Consider the following 10,660-nt stretch of genomic DNA (forward strand, 5'->3'; position numbering starts at 1 on the left):
AAGATAATAAGTTACATGAAATGAAAAGGAATGTCATATTACCCAGCTTAGTGAATTAATGCAAATAGTATTTTCTCAACAAATTCTGAAAAGACACTAAAATACAATCAATATCTCAACAGATGCTCATAATTCAAGAAGACGCTTTTACAAAGCTGATAGAACAGCTACAGAAAATGCTCTTTTATTTTTTGGGGAGTGGCAACAGCCATTGGGAGTGGCAACGGTTTTATTGTTTTAAGTGGTAAAAGCAATGTTTAACATGTCGGAAGGAGAGACATAAGAGAGCAATTCTTGGACCATGAAATGGACTCAGATAGCAGGAATTAACAACAGTGGATAATGATTAAAGGTCATAAACAGAAAAACAGCAAAACGTGATAAGTGAGGTTAGCCTGAGGAGGAAAAGATGAAGGGACAGCTCTTACTGTATTTGAATCTTCTCATTTTGGGGAGCCTGACGACCCTTTTCTACTGGAATACATTCGACAACAAGTAAGTTCTGCTTGCTTGAATGATGCAAACAAGATTTAAAAATGTCTGAGTTTGTTTGGTGATATGAGACAAAAGCATACTAGAGAAGAGCGGCATGGTGTTGGTTTGCTGAAGTAATTAATTTCTTTAGATATATGTTTTCTGCTATACTAAAATAATAATTAAAAAAGCACAACATTTTCCTGCAGAGTCTGCAAAAGCATTTGACACTATTTGACTTAAACTTTTTTTTCTGTTTCAATGAAAAAGAGTAAAACTGGAAATGTATTCTAGTGCTTTATTTCTTATGATTAGCCACATTTTTCTTCAATACAAATGTTCTTTAGTAGCTCTTTTTTGTTTTGTTTTTTACAATTGAGTCACAAAATTATGCACAACCTGAAACTCTTTCAAAGTAAAAACTAAAGATAAAAAACTAACTTATAAAAACATCTTAGAACGCTTCTTCCTCTCTTTCTGGCACCAACAGCAAAGGCTTTTTTTCCCCCACGCAGACCAAAACAAAGTTAAAATTTTCTTTTTAAAATTCAAACTCAAAAAGTATTTTTATAGTTTATTACAAATGTTTTTGTTTTTACCTGCACATAAACTAAATTTATTTTTAATATGTTAACGAAACAAACACATTTTCATTTTGGCCAGGAAGGAATGAACGGATTATTGTAGATATAAAAAATAAAAAGGTTCCACACTTTTGCCTCAAAGAAAAATCAAAGGGTGAACACTTTACATTTTTATTTACAGCTGGCGTCATTGCAGCATAAAACTTCGACCTCAACTTAATAACACCAACTCATGTAAAGAATGCAGGTGGGAACAAAGTGTTAAAGGTTTTTGTTTCATGACATCTTAGTTCATTTTACAATCAGGGTCAAAATGATCTTGTTTACTTTGTGCGACAGGGAGAAAAAACACATACCAGAACTTTGCTCTGCGTCCTGGAGAAAAGAGAATCAAAAGTTACGGTAAGAAAGTCCCATCAAAATTTGTATTAATAGTTTTATTTTTTTTCTTTCTAGAAAATGTTATTTCAAAGCTTTTTCTCTGTCCTTAGTCTGGACTGGTCAAATCTCTGACAAGCTTTTCAGTTTTTACAGTGGTGCAACTAGACTTTTATACAAGGAGTGGCCAGAAGAGGACCAAAGTTTTATTTGGGGGTCCATAGTAGAGAAAAATATTCTGTTTCTCTAACCTGGTACCTTTAGGAATTTGCTTTTATGACATCTCTCTCACTTTACTTGGCATTGACATGTTCATCTTGTCTACTCTCAGTTACAGGTGTCATTCTTTGCAATTTGATCCAAAATGGGCAAGAAAACTATCCTTATTTCTGATGGTCAATTTCTTGAAGTTGCAGTTAAAAGTAGCACTTATTCAATATATTTAAATGCAGCTTTCATTTTCCTCAACTTAATTTTTTTCTTTTTAGAATTAGAGCTTAACAAACTAACTGTAATTTGTTACTCCAAAGGCCATTTTTGTTTTGACCTCAGGCACATGTGTGTTTGAAATTGTTCATGTTTTGGCTGTACTGGCACTTGAGGCACAGCCTGTATTCAACAACTGGTAGCAGAAGAAAACTAAAGGAGAAGTGTATTCCTAATTTATCTCTAACTACAAAGATTGACATTATAAATTTAACTTTTTAGCTACTTTTACAGTATTTTTCAGTAGCTTGGGTGCATTGCAGGGGTTACCTTTCTTTCTCAAAATCCTTAGTTCATCTCTCAAAATTAAACGCCAAGTCCTTGTTTCATTGTGTACGAATAAGAGAATCAAATTGATTAATAATGTTGTCACTAATAGTATTGTGGAGGGACATTTTGTTGTAAATTGTGGCTAAAGTTTTGATGACAAGTATCGTAAATTGTAATTGTGGCACATTAATGGCAAGAGACTGGACAAGATTCACATTCATGCTTTTATGTAAAGGACAGGACTTCAAGTCAGGACGTCAAGACTTTTTCCCGATTTTCAGAATTAGCCTTGGTCGCTCACCTTGGGTTTGCATTGCTCTCAATGAAGACATTTAAAATAGAAATATATAAGGTAAAATATATTTTTATTGAAAAAAATACAAAATCTACTGAAGGTAGAAGTCTTAGCACTTTGTATCCAGGATGTGTGGGGTCTGCAGATATGCTAGCCACACAGCTAACAGCTTAGAGTGCAGATATAAATCTTCTAAGAAGCCTGTCAAATCACTACTCCAAAACAGCAATTATTTTCCCCCTTAATGTCCACTACCTCCTTATCATAACATTTTAGAAAAATATGGTATCATTTCTTTCCATTATGTTCCTAGAAGTAAGTGATGTACTTCAGTAAACAACCAACAACTTATCAGAGATTGAGTCTTGCAAATTAAGATGTCATTCATTAAGTGCTTTCCACTTTTTTCCGAGACAGAAATGAACGTCAACAAAAGCCTAAAAATGAAGATGCTGCTGCTTCCTCTGATTCGTGTAAAGACTGCAGGTAAGAGTGAGCAGGTTCTTTTACGGCTCTTTGGTCTTTTTTTTCTGCATTATCAAGTGAAATTTTACCGGATTTACAAGTCTTAATGTGTATCTGCATGTGTTGATGTTCCACAGGGAGAAAATAAATAAATTGTTGGAGAATTACACTCAAGTTTGGAAGAAAAATGAAGACAATCATTTTGAATTCAGGTAATTATATTCTAATGAAGCTTTCTTCATGTTTGTGATATATTCCATTAAAAACAAATAATTTCTACAACAATGTTGAAATATGTTACTTTTATGTAATTTGTTGAAACTCTCACCATGTTGTGACAATATTTTTACTAATCAGAAAATCTTTCTGTAACAAATCTTCAGTTATTGCAAACAAACAATAGGCTGTTTGTTTTCCCAGGACTCGGTTGAGCCTGAAGTGCAACGGTTTTGATAACGTCGTCATAACGCAGACAAACACTCCAGTTGGATCCAAACTTCCTTATGATGGGGAAAGAACGAGATTCCTTGAAGTTAAAGCAGAGCATTTTAAAACATTTTTTCAAGTAAGTCAATTAAAACGTTAAAGTAGCAACAGATAATCCTTTCATTTGCAGTATTCTTCATTATCAGGTTTATAACCCAGATTTTCAGGGTTTTTTGTGTTCAATATGACTTTTGTTCTTGAATCTGTACTGAACCTGATTCAGTATTTGTGGATTCACATGTTAATGCACTTTTCTGTGAAACTCAACTCCCAATTATTTGCAGAAAATTCCCCTATTCACTTTAAAGTTTATCTAAAATATTCTAAAGAAAACAAATGCATCTTGGGAAGCTGAAATACTATGGAGGAATTTTTCTGCCATAATTTGAGAGCACACATTTTCAGTTTGAAAGCAGCACTACATGTCTTTCTTCTCAAAACGTATATAAAAAGCATGAGGAGAAAGGTCTGAGAAAGACTCAAAATGGTAGTGTTTCCTTCATCCAGTTACTCATCTATGTTTCCTGTCTACACCTGCAATATCTTTCCAAAACCAAGTGCAGACTCCAATCGCCTCTGCTGTCCTTTTTTGAGTCATCAAACATTGTCTGTAGCTCTTAATCTCACCCTTCTTTCTGAGAAGGAGAAACTTGCAAACGGTTTACTTTTATTTTATTGCTGGATTAATAACTGCAGGGTCATCCTTTCTCAAATAAAACAAAGAAGACGTGTGCTGTTGTTGGAAACGGTGGGATTCTGACAAACAGCAGCTGTGGAAAAACAATCGATTCAGCTCAGTTTGTTATCAGGTGAGAATCTTTTCAAGCAGAGAAAAGCAATAAATTAAAATAATTATGACAGAAACTGTTTATTCTGCTGTTTTAGGTGTAACTTGCCTCCTTTGTCAAACGGATATGAGGAAGATGTTGGCATGAAAACAGATATTGTGACTGCAAACCCAAGTATATTCCTACAAAAGTGAGCAAATCAATCTTTCTTACCCGTAGGCAATATTTCTTCAAGCTATTTTTCTCACAGATGTCCTATTCTTGCAGGTATGGCTCTCTTTTAGAACACAGACGTATGTTTGCAGAGAGTCTGTGCCAATATGGCAAAGCCATGCTGCTGCTTCCTGCCTTCTCCTATCGTATTAACACAGCATTGTCTCTACGGGCGTCCTACACCATCGATGACTTTAGGATCCCCATTCAGCCTGTCTTCATCAACCCAAAGTACCTCCAAAGTCTTGCTCTTTTTTGGGGCTCTCTAGGATTGAAGGCAAGACGTCTCACCACTGGCATTATGATGACAAGCCTGGCGCTGGAGCTGTGTGACAACGTGGATCTGTATGGATTCTGGCCTTTCGGTGTTCACCCACACAGCTTCCAAAACCTGACTCACCATTATTATGATGACGGAAAAGTGAAGAAAGGTTTCCACTCCATGTCTGATGAGTTCAAGTTGTTGTTGCATTTGCACAACCAAGGTGTGCTGAAGCTGCACCTTGGGGAGTGTGGACCAGATGAACAGTAGTTACATTTGGCTGTTACGGCCCCTGGCCTCTTGAGGCTGTGCAGGTTTTCTTTGGGTATGCAGGATCAGCTGTGCGGACACATCTTTCTGATTGGCTGCAGGAGAGCAGCCACCCCATTGGATCAGCAAAGCCAATCAGACATTGATGAGGCCCACCTGCAGCATATAAAAGACACCTCTAATCATTCCTCCAGTTGAATGAGCTGTAATCATTCCTTAAAAGAGGTTGTGTAAAGCTGACCCCCACCTTCCGTGTTTGGTAACTGTTTTGGACAGTTTGAACAGTTTTGTTCTTGCTTATTTTGCTAAGTGGTTTGAATCTGCTTTAGATAAATCTCGAACAAGCTAGAGGCTTGTGTTTGGGAGGTTTTGGTGCTCCCTTTTGTCCTTTCTTTTGGGTTGTTTTGACTGACGTGTTTGAACATCTTGTTCTTTAATTTGCACTCAGTGATTTCTGAATTTGTTGGTCCTTTACTTTTGTTTAATTGGGTTAAGTTGTATTGTGTTTTGGTTTTGTGAAAACCATCTTTTTGTAATAAATAATTTTTTCATTCCACTTTTTCTCTGGACACATTTTTATGTTACCGCCCCTGAACCCCTAGACCTTGGGGGCGTAACAGGCAAAGACTTTCTCAGTATACTGTAAGACATTTGAGCCACATTGAGTTGGGTCTGTTATCTTCTACTCTTTAAATCACATGTGTCAAACTCCAGTCCTCAAGGGCCGCTGTCCTGCAACTTTTAGATGTGCCTCTGCTGCACCACACCTGAATAGAATAATTAGGTCATTAGCAAGGCTCTGGAGAACTGATCTACACAAGGAGGAGGTAATTAAGCCATTTCCTTCCAGCGTTTCGTACCTGTGGCACATCTAAAAACTGCAGGACAGCGGCCCTTGAGGACTGGAGTTTGACACCCCTGCTTTAAATCAACACAAAACCCTCTGAAGAAGACATGAGCGAAACTTACTTCTACACAAAATGTAAACAAAAATGGAGGGCTGTGAGATTTTAACGGTTGTAGGATTTCTCTTTAGTCTGGTTTCGTTATAGCAAGAGTGTCAAAGTTATTTATATTTCAGGCCAAATCAAGAATTGACTCCTCAGATTTTCATTGATGTAATTTGGCAACATATCAGTAAAAACACATTTTATTTGACAACTTAAGTTGACAACTGTTATCTTGAAGTTCCTGTTTATGTGGCCATGAAAAGTTATGGTGGGCCTTGAGTTCGACACGTGTCTTATAAAGTCAGAGGCAGATATGTTCTTGAAAAGAAAGACGTTTTTAATTCAAGATAGTGGTATAGTATCACTGTATAAAAAGTAATAAATACAGCCTGGTTCTAAAATAAAAGCAGCTTGATTGTAGTAGCTGCAGTAATTGTCCAATTTCATACAAATAATCATGAGAGAATCTGACTGTTGATTTTTGGATCTGTCTCTAATGCATCTTTCAAATTACGTTTGGAGAATGTATGCTTTTAAAGTTAGCAAATAAAATAATGATTGTTTTTCTTTTTACTAGAGTTGTGAGTTCAAGTTTATGAATGTGAAAGCACCCTTAAAAGTGGCCTGAAGTTACTTCTGTTTTTTTCTTTAACGTATTTTAACGACTGATACTAAAGTTTAACAACTTCACTGCAATTCAGTGGCTTCACTGCTTCGCATGGGTGGGATTTCTTGTTATAGCATGCTCGAAAATATATATTTACTGTTGGTAAATATACAAGACAGTAGTAAATTTTAGATTAGAAAATACATATGAGATTAGCCATACTCAGATTTTTACACAACACCTCAATAGCATCTCCAATTCCAGTTTACTTAGAAGGATGACCTTCCTGTAATCTTATTTTTACAATGTAATTTAGTATGAGCAATAAAAAGGTGAGCAGACAAGATTGACTGTAAAGAGTGTAAAACTCAGACAACTGAGCAATGCAGTGCATGTAGGGGAACAAACATTGCTGTGGTCACAAATAGGTCATATAGATTTGTAATAATTAACTTTGAGGACCAATTCAAGTCGTGTTATTTAATTTCATAGTCATTGTCTGATGCTTTTTGAAACATAAATCAATTGTTGGAGACAAAATTTGTCATAGAATTATATCTACTCAGTTTTTAAGAAACATTTTGGCCCAGTTTGGAGAAAGAAAATGACGTATTTTTAATACACATTATTTTTTTAACAACTGTACATTGTATTGACTTTACCCTCTTTTTTAAAAAGGAACCACATACACACTGGTATTTATTTACAGGAATTACTGCAATACTTAGTCATTGCAGATGACAATTTTTGTACCTGTAGAGGGCTCCTTGCTCTGTTTTAGCAATATCTCTGAGGAATATATATATACTGTATATATATATATATATATATATATATATATATATATATATATATATATATATATATATATATATATATATAAAATTGACCCATACCTGGCTGCCTGTTCTTAATTCCTGTCTGCTGTTACAAACTCTTCACTTCGATGTGAATAAGACTGAAAATAGTGTTTTCTTTCAAGTGAACAAGGTTGTTTCTACTTCACACCTGCTGTGCGGTTAGAAATTTATTCTCAAACAATATCATATTTTTAAAGCCTTGAGGAAACACATTTTCCAATTCAAACATGTCAAGAAAACTCAAATTATGGCATCAGTTATAAGAGAAAGTTGGGCATCTGGAATAAAATAGCATAACTGTTTCTTTTCTTAAATAATCTATTTGGTTGTTTTTTGTTTGTATGAGTAAAATGAGTTTAAAAAAGCAATGAAAATGACTTTCATTTAGAAATGCATATAAAAATACATCTTTATTGTTTACAGATAAAAAGTTATGAACATTTATTATTCCTATTTTTATTATTATTATTATTAGAGATTGATTATTTAATTTTCCTCTAGGATTAATAAAGCATTTTTGAATTTGAAAGAATATCTTTTGAAAGATAACAAAGATATTCTCAAAGAGAATATCTTTTGGTTTTATGTACACCAGAAAATACAAAATATGAAGAAAAAACTAATAGCATTGCTTTATAAATAAAAACAAATATGCGAAGACCATGTATTAAACCGATTGTATAATGTACAATCATGTGTTGAACCTTTTAAAACTGTTATAAATTATAAAGCTTCATGATAAACAGCATCCAGCAAATATAGCATCTAATCCTGAAATAAAATCCCAACTTTAACCTCAACTTTTTCACCAGCTGTTGACTGTGAAAAAGAGAAAGAATCATTCATTTTATCTGTTACTCAGTACACCTTAAAGCACCTAAATAAATGGCAAAAATCAACAGTAAACACAAGTCTATCTGTACATACAGTAACATGTAATATTGGAAGTTATTCTTATTAAGTGGCCATTTTGTGCAACACCTTAAATTGCTGCAAATTGAAACAGTTTGTTTCTGGTTATCTCGATTGTGGCTTGATCGTGGCATTGCTTGGATTGGCAACACATAAAATGACAAATAATATGTTTTATATTAAAAAATGATTTTAAATAAATTTGATCTCTCACCACCCAGTCAGTAGTAGCTCTTTAATTGGTGATATTATAAACTGTAAATGGGCTGCTTAGTAATATAAACAATTAAAAGTTCCTGAAATTGAGTTTGAAGTTGGGTCTATTTTTTGTGAACTGGAAGAGGATCTTTTTTTTTTCTTTATTTCACAGGTTACTTCTTACTTTTTTGTTTAGTTTTACATATGTGAAATAGGGAATACATATTTTGATATATTATCAGGTCATGACCTGCCTCTAAAATATCATTAAAACTACACACAAAAAGGGAAAAAAGTGAAATACTACAGCTCTAAAATCATGTCTGTTCAAGACAAGTGAAGCATTACAACTTGAAGATGCCGCTCAATTTTCTTACCATGACTCTAACATCAGGTACAGTGTTCAGTGTTGCATAATTTTGTGAAACTCCTAGAGTCTGATCTGCTGTTTTTCTGGTTTCACCAGCGCCGCACCTTTAAGGGGAACTGATCTATAAATCGTAGCTTTTTCAAGCTAAATGTCTATAGGTGCTGACAGGTTGTTGTGACTGTGTGACAAAAGGGACGTCTGATGATGTGCTGCACTAGATTCTTTTAAAAAAAACCACACTATGTTTCATTGAGCTTGAATACGAGTTTGTCTTCAGGTAGATCTTCCAGGTATTCTTTGTTAGATTATTCGCCTTTTTCACTTTTGTATAACATGCTTAAGCATATAAAGCTCATTGTTCATGGCTTAAGATGATGTGTCATGAATCTAACAATACCCAGAGAACCTTGTTAAGCCTTTCATGCATATGCAATGGACAGCTATCTAAAAGCTATTTTTTGTGTTTCTTGTGGATTTTTATATTATAAATGGACACAAACCACTGAAGTGGACGCCCGTGCATCATAAAATACATGATCAACTACTGGCCATCCAGTGCAAGTGCAAGAAAAATTTTGTTAAATTCAATATGGCAGACAAAACAGCATCCAACCCAGGCCCTTCTTTTACTCTTGCAGGTAAAAAAAATATATTGACATTAAGTAACCCCTAAAGACCAAAACTACTGATATATTTTCCAAATAACAACTTTGTATTTGGAGAAAATTACAACTGATCACCTAGGGAAAAAAATCTAAAATGTTTTTTTTTTATTTTACAAATTTTCTTCCCCCACCTTTGTTTTATGCCGTAAAGTAAATCTAAAACACTTTGGAGAAAAATCCTGACATAAAGTATAACAGTTCTTGCATAGAAGGGTAAATATTGTGTTAAGAGGATGTGAACATTGCAAAGTTTGTAAATTAACTATTTTCAGTATACACTTAAAAAGGGCCTGGAAAGACATTAAACTGACAGTTTTTGATTGAATTAAGCGGATAATTCAACAGTACCACAGCCTCGCACTTCCGTTTCAAAATATATTTGAACAGCTTTATGATCTGGATTCAAGTAAAGGATGGTAAAGACAAAGAGGAATAAATCTTTAAAATATTAGTCCTGCTAACAGAGCTTCCCCATCCTTTTTTAATCATTAAGATGGACTGGATCGTAAAATAATTAAAAACTAATTTTTACTTACTGTAAACCTATTTTGCCAAGTTTTTTCCCCCACAAAACTCAAACAAAGAAAGAGCGTGCATCACTTGTGTCTTTCCAAAATGAGAATAAGGTTATAAATACAAATCCAGTAAATCCTGTTGAAACCAAGTAACCTTCAGAAAGAACAAAATGTCCCACATACCTCCTCTTCTGCCTAAGTCATAAACCCTCAGGGAGAACTTCATGCCTTTTAAATTTGTACATTTCTTCGTCAGCAAGTGACAAAATGTTAAAAGCATCATGCAGTTGTGTGTCCCAGTTACTGGCTCAGTAAATCAATTAAAATTCTTTAAATTCTTATCAAGCTTTGTGTTCTGGTTTGAATTAAAATATGAGCCGGAGAATATGTCTAACTGAAAAATATAGTAAGAAGGATTATAGATTTAAAGCACCTGCAGTTAAGCTCAAAGTTATTCATACTCTTGACAAATATAGGTTTAAAACGGTTCTCATTCAACCAAGTTGTTTGCTTCACTCATTTTTGAAAGGAATATCAAGTTTGAAAAATCAAGAAAAAGACAATAACAAACGGCATTACAGCAATAAAACCTTACAATCGCTGAGCACCTAT

The 10,660-nt window shown here is 34.3% G+C and overlaps 1 protein-coding gene across 1 annotated transcript; it reads left to right on the plus strand.

Annotated features, from left to right (window-relative positions):
- Positions 1-283: 283 nt before the first annotated feature.
- Positions 284-5,456, plus strand: LOC102218427 (alpha-2,8-sialyltransferase 8F-like). Its single transcript, XM_023349464.1, has 9 exons — positions 284-495; positions 1,240-1,305; positions 1,398-1,460; positions 2,905-2,973; positions 3,090-3,164; positions 3,373-3,517; positions 4,135-4,247; positions 4,324-4,416; positions 4,494-5,456. Exons 1-9 carry the CDS (start codon positions 410-412, stop codon positions 4,969-4,971), a joined length of 1,188 nt encoding a protein of 395 aa, XP_023205232.1. The 5' UTR covers positions 284-409; the 3' UTR covers positions 4,972-5,456.
- The last annotated feature ends 5,204 nt before the right edge of the window (positions 5,457-10,660 follow it).

This window comes from Xiphophorus maculatus, chromosome 16 (assembly GCF_002775205.1).
Source record: "Xiphophorus maculatus strain JP 163 A chromosome 16, X_maculatus-5.0-male, whole genome shotgun sequence".
Lineage (NCBI taxonomy): Eukaryota > Metazoa > Chordata > Actinopteri > Cyprinodontiformes > Poeciliidae > Xiphophorus > Xiphophorus maculatus.

What these genes read in the sequence shown, in the direction of transcription:
- LOC102218427 (XM_023349464.1), top strand. Translation starts at nt 410, where the DNA reads ATGAAGGGACAGCTCTTACTGTATTTGAATCTTCTCATTTTGGGGAGC. An exon ending in AAAGAGAATCAAAAGTTACG is followed by an intron (nt 1,461 to 2,904) that starts GTAAGAAAGTCC and finishes TTTCCGAGACAG; the next exon opens with AAATGAACGTCAACAAAAGC. An exon ending in GACAATCATTTTGAATTCAG is followed by an intron (nt 3,165 to 3,372) that starts GTAATTATATTC and finishes TTGTTTTCCCAG; the next exon opens with GACTCGGTTGAGCCTGAAGT.